The 16,408-nt window shown below is 43.2% G+C and overlaps 1 protein-coding gene and 1 long non-coding RNA gene across 2 annotated transcripts in view; one reads left to right on the plus strand and one right to left on the minus strand.

Annotated features, from left to right (window-relative positions):
- Window positions 1–11,110, minus strand: LOC133369811 (uncharacterized). The gene is made up of 3 exons (XR_009758995.1): window positions 10,876–11,110; window positions 7,400–7,544; window positions 1–840 (listed from the first exon to the last, which is right to left on the minus strand). It is a non-coding gene; the product is annotated as an uncharacterized LOC133369811 (long non-coding RNA).
- LOC133369807 (protein PML-like) overlaps window positions 10,628–16,408 on the plus strand; it is a 23,515-nt gene continuing 17,734 nt past the window's right edge. The window contains exon 1 of the mRNA XM_061595430.1: window positions 10,628–10,746. Coding sequence (XP_061451414.1) covers window positions 10,708–10,746 — 39 coding nt within the window. The 5' untranslated portion in view covers window positions 10,628–10,707. The remainder of the gene's footprint in view (window positions 10,747–16,408) is intronic.

The following is a 16,408-nucleotide window of genomic DNA, read 5'->3' on the forward strand; positions in this document are numbered from 1 at the left end:
GTGCCTTCTTTGCTTTAAAAACTGAATTATTATTTGTTTTATTTATTAGATTTATTCATCACTTGTTACCAAGGACTCCCAGTGATTTACTATTACAAACATAAAGGCATAATACCATTAGAAATTCATATAAAACATTAACGGTCTCTTACAAACACCTACAAGTCATTTACACATGACATAAAAAATGGACATAAAAAAAACAAAGGCCCTCCCCCTAACAACCACAGGAAGCTTTGGCAGCATAGTAAGAGCAGAACAAAATCCGCTTAGTTCATCAAAAGCCAAGGGGAAAAGGTGAGTCTTTCTCTGTCACAGAAAATGTCAGTGAAGGTGCCAGGCAGACCTCACCGAGGGGAGCATGCCACAGATGGGGGACTGAGAAGGCTTCTCCTTTGTCATCACCCTCCAAATCTCCATCAGAGAGGGACAAAGAGAAGGGCCTCAGAAGATGAAGGTAGGTTTATACTGGGAAAGATGTTCCAGAAGATATTGGAGACCTGAGCTGTAAACAGCTTTATACATTAAAACCAGAATTTTGAATAGGGCTTTGAAGCATACAGGCAGGCATTGTAGCTAGAACAAAACTGGTGATACATGATCAGTTTGTCTCAGACCTGTCAACATTTGGGCAGCTGCATTCTGCACTGATTGAAGCTTCCAAACTGTTTTCAAACGCAGCCCCACATAAAGGGCTTTGCAACAGTTCATTCTTGAGGTTACCAGAGTGTACATTCCTGTAGCCAAGTTATTCATGTTCAGATAGGGTTGTAGTTAGGCCACCAGCCTAAGTTGCTGGAAGGCACTCTGCACGGAGACCACCTGTGCCTCAAACAGGAGCTGGGAAGAATATCCATTAAATCAGACTTAGTACTGGATTTTGACTCCATCCAATAGTCGGCTGTCTTTTCAGACCAGCACTGATTTCTTGCGATGAGTCGCAGCAGTCATTGGCATGAAAAAAAAATCCACTCCAAATTTTACCTTATCTTCATAATTGGCTGTCCTCTAAGTTAAGGCATACTTAACAGCTGTCTAGTTGAGTACAATCATCATTGACATCCATTAACCTCCTTCCAATTTTCTCTTTGTTAATTTTCAGAAATGGCTATTAACATTCATGTTAATTTTTTTCTTAGTCTATCTGTTCTGTTATTCTTCTGTTCATTAAATAATGTTTAGGTTAAGTAATCATTTCGGTCATTATTCATTATCAAATTAAATCACAGAAGAAAATGTAGTTTTCTCAATTTACCAATTGATATTTCAATGCATTTTTTTCCATTTTCATCTATGAAAGACTATGTGAATTTTTCTTCTAAATGGCAGCCATGCCATGTATACCACACACAGCACAGCAGACACTCTGAGTAGGTGTTCTGTGGAGGACCTTAAATAACACTTTGTTGCAGAGTGTGTGGATTGCACTGGCAGATGGACATCGCATTAAGGTTCGCAAGCAAAGCAGCATCATTTTATTATAACAAACCATCTGCCAATTGCAGCAGTTTCACACTGATTTATTTAGATGCTATTTTACGCATAGATTAAAAAATGGACTGCTTCTCCTTACTTACTACTATAAGAATTAGTCATGTCTCCCCACTATGCCAATTATGAAAATAAGTACATTTTGGTGCTATGCAGCAAAGGACATTACTTTTCAAATGCAATATGAGAGACTCACTTCATTCACTACTCAGCATATTTGTTTGGCTTCCTGCTGGGAGGAAGGGTGGGATATAAATCAAATAATAAATAAATAATAAATTCAGCAGTTCATCCCCTTTTTTCTTTCCCCCACCCATTACACTGTAGTACAGAGCAGCCATACGGACAGGATCCTCCACCTGGGCTTTTGAATCTGTACTGCTAAAATTTAGCAGGAAAAAAGAAGTTAAAATAAGCAATGGTTGTCGACTTTTCAATAGTAAAAATCAAAAGTACTGCAAAACAACAAGAATAGCAAAAAGGGGAGGATCATTAAGCAGCACATCAGCCTGAGGCAACAGACTCAATGGGCAATTATCTGCCTAACTGATAAGTAAATAGGAAAAAACCACGTAGATCATCATAAGCATTTTCATTTAAAATTATGTGTCCCCCCCCCCCAGTTAAAAAAATCAGATCAGCAAGCTCGAAAGCAAACAGTAACAAACAAAAAAGGGTGGAATGGGAAGGAAAGATGGACTCTTGGAATCCAAGCGGATGGGAAGTAGGCAGCAAACCCCATTCCTAGCCTCAAGTGACAGCGATGGATCCAGAAGCACCCCCAAACTACAAACTTGCTCCTTCAGAGAGAGTATGACCCCATCTACCAAGCCTGCTTTGAACTTGACTGGGGCTGACCTGAGTTTAAGCAAATTAGGCTGCTCCTTGTAATATCTGATTTGGCCCAGAGTCATAGCAGCACTGAGTTCTTAAAAACCACATGAAAAACACAGACATAGCTGAAATGATGTCACATTCCTGCATGAGGCATTTCTTGACTCAATATCTGATGACTCAGACACATGTAAACAGTGAAAGGCATCATGTTTGAATTGACATTGCGGGGGGGGGGGGAGAGGGGAAAGTACTGTCTACTGATTAATCTCTGTGCTGGCTTATTTACACAGACACACACCTTCCTCCACCTCCAAGGTGTTGAGTTCATCCATGCAGACATGCGGAAGTTGTGAAGAAAATAATATATGAGTCATCACCCTGCTCCGGTCAACAAGTATTATTATTATTCAATTCATATATATATATACTGCATTTTCCACAAATACGTAAGTGCTCAAAGTGGTTCACACAAACAATCCAAATGTTGTAGCACAACAGTACATAATAAAAAGTATAATCACTACATATATATATATATATATATATATATATATATATATATATATATATATATATATATATATATATATATATATATATATATATATTGAGCATAAAGCTCAATAAAGCTAAACCAAAATATATAAAAACTAACCCCCAAGCAGGGGTGTCACTAGGGCGGTGCGGCAGGTGCGGGCTGCACCGGGTGACACCACCAGACGGGGGTGACACCCAGAGCTGCCCCCCCCAGGCACCGCCTAGGCACCAATGAGAGTCTTCGCGTGGTGCGCCGGCTGCCTTCCTCGTCTGTTAGAAGGTGGAAGCGGCGGCAGACTACAAGGCAGAGGCGCGTTCCCGGCCCCTGTTGTTCGGCCACACGTTCCTAGGGGCCACCCACGCACAATCGCTCAGAGTCTGAGAGAGAAGGTGCTGTGGGCCGCACCGGGTGACACCAACCCTAGTGACGCCACTGCCCCCAAGCTGATATAAAGATCTCTTCTATCCACCTGACCCTATGGCTCAACCCAAAGGACCAGAAAGTCTTCTGAAAGAAGTTGCATTTGAAGGCTTTCCAGGGCTGGAGGGTGGGGCAAGGCAGGTGGAAATAGCCCTCTCCTGGTGACAAACAGAGTCTCTCTCAAGTAACATCTGGGGATGATTTCACTAGGTCATCTTGCACAGATTCTGCATACCACCTTTATTTAGTATTTAAGTTTGTATGACACTTTTCCATAAATATATGCTCAAAACAGTTCACAACAGAGCAAAAACACAAGTCACTATATCAGTAACAATCAAATACTAAATCATTTCAAAGCATAACAATTTGACAAATAACTGAGTTCGATTACAAACATCACAACATTTAAAGTCATCAGAAAACAAAACTATCAATTTATTTATGTATTTATTTATTAAATTTATTAGTCACCCATCTGGCTGGTTGTCCAGCCACTCTGGGCGATGTACAAAATAAAAACATACAAATACATTAAAATATTAAAAATCTCACAATAATAATAAAACCTAACCCACCCTAAAAGCCTGCCTGAAGAGCCAGGTCTTGAATTTGAATTTTATTTAATTCGGTCCAAGACCAGCAATTTTGACACAAATATAAATAGACATATAAAATACATTTTACCCAAACCTGATACCAGGTGATAAAATAATTGAAATAAAATTTAAGATGATTGGACCAAGCTTTCTGCAAGCCATGGCCGCAACACAGAATTTTGCAACCATATCCCTGATGAATGGATCTCGATCTTCAAGTAAAATAGGGACTTCATTTTCTTCAAAAGTTCTGATCCTTTTAAGAAGGCAGGGATAGATGAGCAGAGTGCAAAGATCAGAATAAAAGTGACAACGTAACATAACGTGCTCCACCCCTTCCACCACTCCGGAGTCACAGATACAGCGCCTGTCTGCATAGGGCACTTTCTTATACCTCCCATCAAGTACAGCCGAGGCAAGAGTGTTAAATCTGGCCCAGGAAAATGCCTTTCTGTACTTGGGAAGACTCAAAGTAGTTAGGTAAGTCGCAAGTGCGGGCACCTTTGTGCTGGGCCTAATATAGGGAAATGCTGGCAACTGACTCATATTAAACTGAAGTTCTATGTCCCTAATACGTTGCATGGTGAGTTCTTTGGCTTTGAAATATCCCAGTTGTAATATAGCTGACTGGGAGAAGCCTAAGGACAACAACTTAGAGGTCACCATATGTTTCCATCTAGACTGAAAAAGGTCGGTAAGGATTAATGGGGCAAGACCCAGGGTGGCAAAAATCAGCTTAAGCCACAAATTTATCCTATAAGCCCACGCCCTGGTCTCGACCAACAGGGTGTCTACCTCGGCGTAATGCAACGTTTGGTATGCAGCTGGGCAGGCCTAAAATGCTCCTAATGAACTTTGATTGAACACATTCCAGAGGGGCATAGTTGCCTTGAGGGCATAACTGTGTTCCATATAAGAGTTGCGGAATTAGTCTGGCGTTAAAAACCAGCATTGTCGAAGGGGTGTATTGACCCCCTTCGGAGAAAAAGAATGAGAGAAGCACCCTAGTGCTTCTCTGTGCACTTTCACCAGCATTTCTTAAATGATACACGCCCAGGAACCCGATGAATGAAAAATAATCCCCAGATATCTATAAAATGGAACTTGTTCAATCAGATGGTTGTTCAGCCACCAACGATGTTTAGATCTTTTACAGGTAAATATTACGATCTTAGACTTGTCATGATTAATTATAAGATGTTCTGTCTCACAAAAAGAGCCAAACACTTTTAGAAGACGACGCAAACCCACACGTTAAGGACAGTAGGACAGCGTCGTCAGCATACAAAAGAGACGACAATGATCTACCCGCTAGCATGGGAGGGTGGGCATTTTCCACAGCAAGATGTTTAATTAGGGGATTAATTATAACAATTAAACAGCGATGGCGCAAGGACACACCCCTGCTTAACACCGTTATGTGTTGGAATAGAAGCTGATAACTGGCCCGCTTAATTGCATCTAACTTTTAAAGAGGTGTTCCCATACAGGTTCTGAATCAAGGCAAGTAATCGCCAGTCTATCTTATACTCCCTCAGTTTTTCCCATAGCCTGTCCCTCGGGATCAGGTCGAATGCGGATTTAAAGTCAATAAACGCCTCATACAAAGATTCACCAGAGGGGGACATGTACTTTTCCATGAGATATTGCAATACCAGCCCCTGGTCAAGGGTGGAGCGACTTGCCCTGAAACCAGCTTGTTCCTCTGCTAGGATCTTATCAGCTTCAAGCCACTCCTGAAATTTGACAAGCAGGTGGGAAGCATGAAGCTTGCTAATAATACTTAGCAGGCTGATTGGACGATAATTAGTGGGGTCTGATCGTTTCCCCTTCTTAAATATGGGAATTACAATGGCCAGTCTCCAGTCATCAGGGATATAAGCAGTTCAATCAATGTGTGTAAAGAGGGCTGCCAAAAGCAGTGCCCACCAGTCCACATTATCCTTGAGGAGTTCTGGAGGCACGTTGTCGCTTCCTGGGACCTTACCCAATTTAAGTTTATCGATAAGCGACACAATTTCCGAGACTGACACTGAGGGCCATTCGGGAAGCAATTCCAATTGATTTGTCTCCTTATCTATATGGTCTTTGAAAGCAGGCTTGGAGAAAATCGACCTAAAGTGAGCTTCCCACGCCGTAGGAGAGATATAAAAATCCACGTTCGCAGTAACAGACTGGCATCCTCTGGCAACCAGTTTCCAAAATTTGGGTTGGTCTCTCGTTCTGACTGCTTTTATCAAGTTTTCCCAATCTTCCTTCCTAGCACGTTTTTTATTATTATTATTAGAGCTTTATAATTCCTCTTAAGCTCAAAATACTCCCCAGGCAAGGAGGGCAAGTCCAAGGATCTATACTCCCTGTATTTATCCAGCAATAGGTTCTTTAGGGTGACACATTCATGGTCGAACCATGGTTTGGAGTTATATCGTTGGGCTCTAAGCCTTCTAGTAATTTTGGGGGATAAAAGTTGGCGAATAGAGGAGATAAGTTCCTGGAAAAGATCTATCACTACAACTGGGGATTGTGCGGTTATTATGGCTTCACGGATACAAAGGCCCGGAAGCTCATCATAGAGGGGGCATGGCAGAGATCATTTTATTTTATTCTTTCCATTGAAACAAATCAGCTAATGACAAACATAATAAACATTCCAGTCCAAAGATAGAAGAAAACACTTTGTCACCCCAGCTCAGATGTTACACCCTCTGTTAGTTCCTATTGTTGGGGTTGCTGCTGCTGCTTCCAGGAAAGGGTTCACAACGGGGCCTCCTTTTATCCCTAACCCAAATGTCAGCCACAACCCTCCCAAGAAAGTGCCCAGAGCTTGCTCAGGTAATGCTGGTCTGGAAGTCAAGGGTTAGCATCATCTCCCGTCCCTTCACCTGCACTCTTGAGCTGCCAGAAAAGTTCCCACAGCACCTAGAGTGCCACTAGTCCTTAGCAGGGCAGACCTTCCAGAAGCAAGTGGGGTGGAATACAAGAAAACACACACCATACATTGAAAACACATTATTTTCCCCAAAGAATCCTGGGAACTGCAGTTTGTTAAGGGTGCTGGGAATTGTAGCTATGTGAGGGGTAAACTACAGTTCCCAGGATTCTTTTGTTTAAGGGGGGAAAGTGTGCTTTAAATGTGCTTGCAATGCATGGTGTGTATGCAGCCATTGCCACCCCAACTCAGATGTTACAGCCTTTCCTGGTTGCTGCCAATATTGCTGCTGCTACATTTCCTCTGTAGAAGCTGTGACCCTCCAGATGTGGCTGGACTACAACTCCCATAATTCCTGCCCACTGGCTATGCTGACTGGGGCTGATGGGAGTTGGAGTCCAACAACATCAGAAAGGGCACGGCTTCCCCAGCCATGCTCATTAATATGCCAATAGCCATTTTGCTTCTCCAAGGGTGAGTTTTTCCTGTCTCTGAAAGAGAAGCAGTCACTGGTTCCATTTCATCACTGCCACCCACTTCATTATGTGCACTAAAGGGTGCAGTCACACACCCCAAGGCACCTACCTTAGGGTGGGTACGTCAAGGACAAAGGGTGCTCCTTTCTCTGTTCCCTGGGCCTGTTGCAACCTCAGGAAGACTCCTCTGAAGGATCTCTCTTCACCAGTAGTGTAATGGCAAATTCATGTTAATCACAGCCCTCTTTTTTTTGCTGTGGGGTTGAGAATGAGATCCTTGTTAATGCCTAGGAACCAATCAGCATGCAAGAAGAGAGTGTTAGCACTGAGAAGAGTCTTCTCGGTGTTTGCCTCACCTCCTTTCACTGTGATTGGCTCCAATCAGCAGGAAAGGACAAGGAAGCATGTTAGAAGACTCTTCTCAGTGGCTAATACACACCTAAAGGGTGTAAGACACACACCCCGAAGACCCCGCACAACTACACCCCTGCTCTTCACCCTGCCTATGCCTCAGGTTAAGAACCAAGTTCTGCCTGTTCTCGGCCCATGCAGTCACTGCTAACTCTCAAGGTTTTGCTTAGCGTGCAATTGGGCACAAAAGGTGGTGTTGGGAAAAACTGCAGTTGGAAAGCTAATAATGGGCAGTTTGAAAAGTGGAGGGCAAATTAGACACGACTAGCATATACGTTTATTGAAGCTTAACTATGTTTATTAAAGGATTTAAAGGACAAGAAATGTCCTTTAATTCTATAAGGGTAGAATGCATGCAGTTTCCATAATTAAAACAAACTGCCCAAAGCATATTAAAACACCTTCTTTTTAACTGGAACCTCCTCTTCTTCACCTTCATCTCTGGGCACATAACGCTTCATCACATCCTTGTAAATACCCTTAGAGTACTCCCGTTTCTCGAGCATGTCAAAGGCTCCTCGGGTCCATGACCCCTGGTCTTTGCTTCTGAGACCAGTCCCCAACCCCCTAGGCAATTGTTCCCGGGCAGACACTCCCTGTGCCTCTCCTTAACAAAGCTAAGTTACAACCAACATCAACCCTGTAAGGTAGGTAGACTGCTACCACCCCTTAACCTGGCTTTCCACTCTAAGCAAGGGGAACTCAGAGCACTGATAAGAATGACAAAGATTCCCAAGAGCAAGACCGATTGTTACACTCCTTGCCCTGGAACCTTTAGCCAATCCCAAAATAATAATCAGTGGCGTTGTGGTCAAGGAACTGCATACACAAAGTAATATGAGGTAGTTTATTAAATATATAAAAGTGCATATAAAAAGAGCAGCAAACAAATCCCCTTAAGCCCAGACACCCTAAGCAGAGCTAAGCACAGTCAAAACTTACATAAAACACGGTGAGAGGTTCAGACAGACAAAATACAATGAAGCTTGCTAACCTAAGCTAATACTCACTTCAGAAAGTATGAGCCTGGTTCCCTTTGGCTCCATAGACCACAGAACATCCCATAGGCCAGTCAAGATGGCATAAGACAGGAACAACTAACTAAAGAATCACCCTTCTTTTTATGGGGTTTTGCCAGGCAACAGCAAGAGGGCCAGTTAGCCATTCCTGACACCTCTTGATGATGGAATCGCCTAGAAAGTTCATAGCAAGGGCAGGACTACTAATTTACAACTCAGGCCTCCTGAGCTTGGTACCAGGCTGATAGATAAGGTTCAGCTGCCTCCCGCTAGAATAACAATCTGCAGCTGGCTGGTACAAGACACCCTAATTTTTCTCAGCAAAGAGCATCCCAGGAACCTATGCAAAATATTCCCCATAATTCTCTCTGGATGAACCATTTTACTTTGGTCACCCTTAGCTCAACCTTAGCTATTCTTGGCAAAGCGTGTTAGTTCCTGAGCCTATTAGTTACTGAGATTCACAAATGAATCATCACTGTACAGTAGATATGAACCCCTATACTTACAGACAGCGTGTAAGCAAGGAGTAAAGGACATTTTGTGTTCGTCTGGCTTTGCTTTGCTTTCTTTTTTTCCATGTGGGCTGTCAGATGGAAATTTGTGCAGTTGGAAAATCTGCTTTAAAAAATCCTTGCCTAGTGTGACCTGGTGACAACCTCTTTACGGCTACCACACGCAGCGTACCATTCTGGGTTCATCAGTGTGGAGTGGGATTCTTTTCAGAGCCAATGCAGACTGGGAAGAAAAAATCTTGCTTGGCCATGTGGCAACTGGCTAATTCTGCACTGTGCTGTGGAAGGTGGTCAGCTTCTGAACTGCTTACAAAATTCAACTGGGAAGAGGCTTCCCTAGCTTAATTATGCTTGCCTCCCATTGGCCATCTGCTCCTGTACTCTTACATCTGGCTAGTTATTGGTGCTTGGACCCATCTTCCCCATATACCTGCATGCCCCCTACCTGCCCATCCAGTCATGACACTCTGGCAGCAGAGGCTGGCTCATCCAACTGCGCACATCCAGCCCCTCACCTGCCTATTTTGTTATTAACAACCAATCCAGGGAGTGGCACTACCTGCCAACTTCCTCTTCCTCAGTCTCAGTATTGCCCTTGCAAGACAGCAGGCAGGAGCATGGGACAAAGCCGGATGCCCATGGGAAGCAAATCCTAAGCGGAACAGCACTCTCCTGCAGTTTTCAGCAACTGGCATTCAGAAGCGCACTGCTAACTCCTGCTTCAAATGTATTCTACCACTCAGCTGTGGTCACCTCCCAGGCACAGTGTCAGGGCCTTTTCAGTGGTGGCTTTAAAATTGTGGAATGCCCTCTCCAGTGTGGTGAATCTGTCTCCATTACTATTAACTTTCAAGAGGAATTTGAAAACCATTCCTGATTACCCAGGCATTTGATGGCTAAAGGCGACTGTTTTCAAGCCTGTGTTTTAGAATATTTTTACTGCGTTTTACAATATGGTTAACTGTGTTTTAGTATGTTTTTAATTGTAATCATGTTTTTGGAATGTTTTCAACTGTTTTTAGTATTTTTGTTTGTTTGTTAAATTGTTTGTTTATGTTTGCCGCCCTGTACTCCTTCGAGTGCAAGGGCGGAATATGAATTCAGTAAATAATAATAATTTTAAGTGGAATGAATGTTTCCTTCTATGTGTGTGTGTATTTTTAGAAGTGAGGTTTTGGGGGGGCATATTTCACGGTAACAGCAATTAATGCACTATATACATAAATCATTGCAGTGCTCATGGCACATTTGCCAAGTGAGTTATCTTTCTCCTAAAACAGAAAAAAAGGTAAATAGTTAACAATGGACGGAAGGCAGCAATTACTACACAGAACTTTAGGGGGTAGAAACAGGCTGAGAGACTTTCAGTTTCTACGAAATCGAAACCAACAAACTAGAACGATCTGGGAAGCCACCATTCAGTGTTAAGAGCTCTGTAAGAGGACAGAGCCAGTGGAATTGGGAGGATAACGATGGCTCAGGAGACCTCAGCATCACCGTCAGAGAACGAGGTAAGACTCTGATCTTCGCTGCTGGGAAGATTCAGTTGGGTTTCAGTGAACAAAGCCAACTTTGCAAGGGACTCGCAAAGGGAGAAATAATCAGGAAGCTTTGACAGCCAATTTGCTCTACTTCCTTACCACGACAAACGATCAGCGCTGGCTCAGGGTTTTTGTGGCCCCTTCCTTTCCAAGCAGCCCACTCACTTGCCCTCTGCCTTTGGCCTCTTCCTCCCACGCGCACAGAGGGAATCGCTGCTGTATCTCCACGCTCCTCTCCTTCTTTGCATTTTAAGAGAAGGCTGGTGACCAGGCGAGGAGGAGGAGCTGCAGGACCAGAAAGCATCAGAGAATAGCAGCAGGGAGGCCTGCAAAAGTGAGGGCCTCAGCAAGTGCCCAACAATGCCGACCCCTGGCGCCAGTTCTGCAAGAGACAGACTCACACAAAACTTGGCCGAGGAGTATCAAAGGTGGAGTAAAGGACTGAAGTAGAAGAAGAGGAGGGCAAACCCAGATATACAAGGATAGGTGGGAAAGAATAGGAGCTAAATTCTGCAAGAGCCCTTGTGCAGAATGAAAACCGCAGGCACCAGGGTGTGGCCAGCAAATATTCTGTCCCACCTCAAGCAGTGATTTGCCCCATCTAAAAAGGTTTTGGGAAAGGGCATTTTAATGTGGGATGATAAGGCTATCAATCATTATTAGTCATGATGTCTTCCACTGCCTTAGAATACCAGTTGCTCCGAATCACTGGAGGGGAGGGGATTGTTGCACTCAGGTCCTGCTTGCTGGCTTCCCATGGGCATTAAGTTGCCTATTTTGGGAATGGGGCATTACACTAGATCGGCCCCTGGTCTGATCCAGCAGAGCTTTTTTTATGTTCTTACATTACAGTTTCCAATCAATGAAATGTATGCTTGTTTTGAAATATCGCATTTCTTTCTTTTTTGTCCTAATTCCCTACTCTGTTGGCGCATAAACACACTGCCCCAAAACCCCTTTCTTAACATGATGCAGAGCTCTTTTTATTGCATGTGTATCCCATCCAAAAGAGCTCCAATTGGCACTGCAGTTGCACAACAGCTTTGCAAGGTAGGCTCAGACCATATGTGAGAGAGTTATTACTTACCCAAAGCTAGCCACTGAACTTCGTGTCATGAGGGTTTTGAACTACAGCTTCCTACCTCCAACTCGAATGCGCTAACCACAGCTTCTGGGAACGGGGATGGAGAACGTGGTGCCCTCCAGATCTTGTTGGACTCCAATTCCCATCAGCCATATAGCCTGCTCAATCCATGGTCCCAGGGATGATGGAAGATGTTCAACAACATCTGGAAGTTCACAGTACTGAATAGCCATGTTCTGCAGAATGCTCTGTAGTTCAAGGGCACATACAACCCTGGGACATCTGAGGACTGGGAAAGAGGCTTCTAACATCTGTGCTCCCCCAGAGCCTCCTGCATCTGCCAGCAGAGCCAGGGGGTAGTGAGAGGCATCAGTAGGCCTGTCAAGGACTAAAAGCTTGGCTGCTTTAATAGTCAAATTCCAGGCCATGATATTCAGCTGCAGAGTGGTGCTCCCTGAAACACTGGAGAAGTACAGGGGAAATGTATATATATCTTTGCCCCAGTCTAGTAAATATTGTACCTCTGGTCTACTTTATTGTGGTTTATTTAGGAATGGGTGGATCTGTCAACTTCAGTTCCTCATTTTTTAAACTTCGGTTGTCTATATTTCCACATCAGGGAAGGTGCTCAGTTGAAGGTGCTCACATTAGTGTTTAAAGCCCTAAATGACTTAGGTCCCAAATATCTGAAAGACCGCCTCCTTCCCTACACATCCTCTCGGGTGTTGAGATCAGCAGAGGGGCCCTTTTGGTAGTTCCGCCACCCTCGGAAGCTTGAGGGGTGGCCTGGGAGAGGGCATTCTCTGTGGCAGCCCCTAAGCTGTGAAATTCCCTCCCCACCGAGGTGTATCTGGCAACTTCATTGTAAAACGTTTGGCAAATGCACTCTATGCGGGGCTGCCTTTGAAGACAATTCGGAAACTACAGCTAGTACAGAACGCAGCTGCTAGACTGCTGACGAGAACTAGACAGTCCGCACATATAACACCTGTTCTGGCTCGTTTGCACTGGCTACCTATCCGTTTCCGGGCTAAATTCAAAGTGCTAGTTTTAACTTATAAAGCCTTACACGGCGCGGGACCACAATACCTAGCGGAACGCCTCTCCCGATATGAACCTACCCGTTCACTACGTTCAACATCTAAGGCCCTCCTCCGAGTTCCGAATCACAGAGAGGCTCGGAGGGTCGCAACAAGATCTAGGGCCTTTTCAGTGGCTGCCCCCGAATTATGGAACAGTCTCCCCGATGAGGTCCGCCTGGTGCCTACACTTCTATTTTTTCGGTGCCAGGTGAAAACCTTTTTATTCTCCCAGGCATTTTAATCTATCTTTTAAGCTTTTAACGTATATTAGGTTGTTTATTGTTTAATATTTATGTTCTACTGTTTTTGTGATTTTATTGTATTTTATCCTATGTTGTGCACCGCCCTGAGAGCCTTCGGGCTGTGGGCGGTATATAAATCGAACAAAATAAATAAATAAATAAATAAAGACACACCTCTTTACCCTAGCCTTCGACACCTGAGTTGTATATTTTTAGGATCCACCCTATTTTCTGTGAGGTTGTTTAGGTTGTTTTTAACTGTTTTTAATTATATGTTTTAAAATTGTTGTAACCTGCCCTGGGACCTTTGGGTGAAGGGCAGGTAATAATAATGATGATGATGATGATGATGATAGTTTGCATTAAAAACAAGTCCTTATGAAAATTCATCAGCATTTTAGTGTGAATTTCTCTTACAAGCAATTTTCCCTAATATATTGCATCTGTGTATGTTGTTTTCACTAAAATATGCATTTTCATGCACACTTCACCCTAGTAAATGGTTTTTGTACACTTTATTTGTTGCAATTTCTATCCAGCCTTTTCTCCCCCTCCTCATTTAATCCCCAGAACAACCCTGTGAGGTAGGTTATGCTTAGAGGCTAGTGAGCTTCACTGCTCAATTGGGGATTTGAACCCTGGTCTCCCAGGTTCTGATCTGACACTCTAACCACTACATAACACTGGCTAGAGAACTGTATTGCTAAATTTGGAGAAATGCACATTTTGAAGGATGATTGCTTCTCATTTTGCATATTGTTTCAGGAAGTGTGAATTAAGTAGGTTTGCTGTTAAATGTGAACCAAATTTCTCCCCCATCTCGAGTTTTATTATAAGCCAGCTCAAGAATTTCAGCATGTAGGCAGGATATGAATACTCTAAGATAAATAAATTATATGGTAGGAAATGATATCTATATATACCACTTGAGCTGCAGAACTGGCACTGTTACTGGTGCCACACAATACTCATTCCACACCTGTAAGAAATCGATCCTTTAGGGTGGCAGCATCTACACATTGGAACTCCCTGCCTAGTGACATCAGGCAGGCACCTTTGCTGTATTCTTTTTGGCATCTGCTTAAAACATTTTTGTTTAGGCAAGCCTATCCAGACATGTAGAACTTGAGATAAAAAAACATGTGTTTTTGCCCTGCTGTTAATTTTAATTTTTGAATGTTTAAAATACCTGTTTTAAGTGTATTTTATTGATTATACAGCCACAAGAGTGGCTGTATACTATAGCCAGCATGGATTTTTCACATTCCGCAATGTTAAATGGAAAATACCCCCGCATGCCATTCTGATGCTTCCCATAAGCTAATTTCAAAACAAAACCTTACAAAATTTATAGTTCTGAACTCAGAAACGCTTGCTTAACAACCCTGTCAATTTTCATGGCGATACACAAAACAGTCAGAGAGAATCGAGAGTTCAAAGTCTAAAAAGAGAGAGAGAAAAACCAGAGCCCTTTTGGACTTTTTTCTCTGAGAGTTCTCATAATCTGTTGAAATTCATTAAAAATCAGCCATGTTCACAGAGTACCTGTAATCCTAATACTGACCTTGCCCTATACTCTGACCTTCATCTACTGCAGTTTAAAAGTTTTTTAAAAAAATGCCTGGTTGATTTTTAATTAATTTAATAAATTTTGGCTGGAAGCCTATTATAACGTGGGGCATGCTCAGTAAGGACCAACTGTCAGTGTTCTAAAAGCCTCACAGCTGCTGGGCTTGGCTAATCAGGGGGCCACACCCACACCAGACTTGATTTCACTTGAGACAGTCATGGCTTCCCTCAAAGACTCCTGGGAAGTGTAGTTTGTGAAGGGTGCTGAGAGGAGACTCCTATTCCCCTGAGAGAATGGTTAACAGTCAGCCACTCTGATTGAAGGTCTGTGAGAGGAACAGGGTGTCTCCTAGCAACTCTCAGCACCCTTCACTAACTACACTTCCCAGGATTCTTTGAGAGAAGCCATGATTGGCTTTGAGCCATGGCTTTGAGAGAAGCCATGATAAATTCTTTTAAATTGTTTTTAAAAGATGTGTTTTTAAATTTGTATATTTCTTTTTATTGTTTTTAGTTATTGTAAACTGCCCAGAGAGCTTCGGCTATGGGACGGTATATAAATACACTAAATAAATAGATAAATAATGATTGTGCAAAGTGTAATAGAGGCCTGGTGTGGATGTGGCCAGGGACAGCTTTGTTTTAAATTTGGGTGGGAGGTAGGGTTGCCAGATTCAGGGCCTGAGACTGATCCTGTATCTTTAGTAGAAGAGAAAGTCAGCCAAGTGCAGGTGTTCTTGCAACACTGTAATGGGAAAAACCACAAGGTAGAATTGTCCCTTCCCCCTGCCCAACTTTGAAAGATACAGAAGACATCTTGGTTGCCAGGCCCAGCCTGGTCAGTTTTACCTATCCTAATCATGATTGCATAGGAGTATATCCGATTCAACTCAATAATCATACAAATGATCAGACCTACCTTTTCCCTCCTTCCCTTTTCCTCTCCCTTTCTCCTCCCCTCCCCTCTTCCTTCTTCCGCCTCCACTGCCCACTCCAGCCCTCTGTCCCTGCCCCCCAGTCAGGTTTACCTATCCTAAGCATGATTGCACAGGAGTAAATCCCACTGAACTCAATAAACATGCAAATGACCACATCTGTCCTTCTTCTCCCCTCCCCCTCCTGCCTGCTCCCATCCCAGTCCTCCCCTCTGCCTTTCCACTCCTCCCCCTCCCCCTCCTCCCTTCCCCATCCCCTGTGGTTAGTTTCACCTATCCTAAGCATGATTGCCATGTGTGTGTTTGTGTGTGTGTGTGTGTGTGTGTAAATCCCACTTAATAAGTATGCAAATGATCAATCCATTGTCAGCAAACTTGCGCAGGATCCCATTTCTTACCTCCCAGATTAAAAAGCAGGAAAATTCACTAATAGGCAAAAAACCTTGCAGTTTAAGAACGTACCTATAGCCCACAGATATTTCTACCAAACTTTAAAAAGCAGGGAAATTGGGCAGCTATAGTGAATGCACCAAGGGAGCAGGAGACCTGACCTACTCTCTGAGATATTGTACTGCCCTACAAAGTTGTCAAAATGCAAACACAATTTGGGTTGGTCTTTCACAGTCCAATCCACTTGCTGTGTAGCTTGGAAGAATTTGGTAACATGTGCCTCTGAGCATATGGTAAGTGGTGGCAACACCTATAATCAGCCCAAATAAT

This window comes from Rhineura floridana, chromosome 14, assembly GCF_030035675.1.
Source record: "Rhineura floridana isolate rRhiFlo1 chromosome 14, rRhiFlo1.hap2, whole genome shotgun sequence".
Taxonomy (NCBI): domain Eukaryota; kingdom Metazoa; phylum Chordata; class Lepidosauria; order Squamata; family Rhineuridae; genus Rhineura; species Rhineura floridana.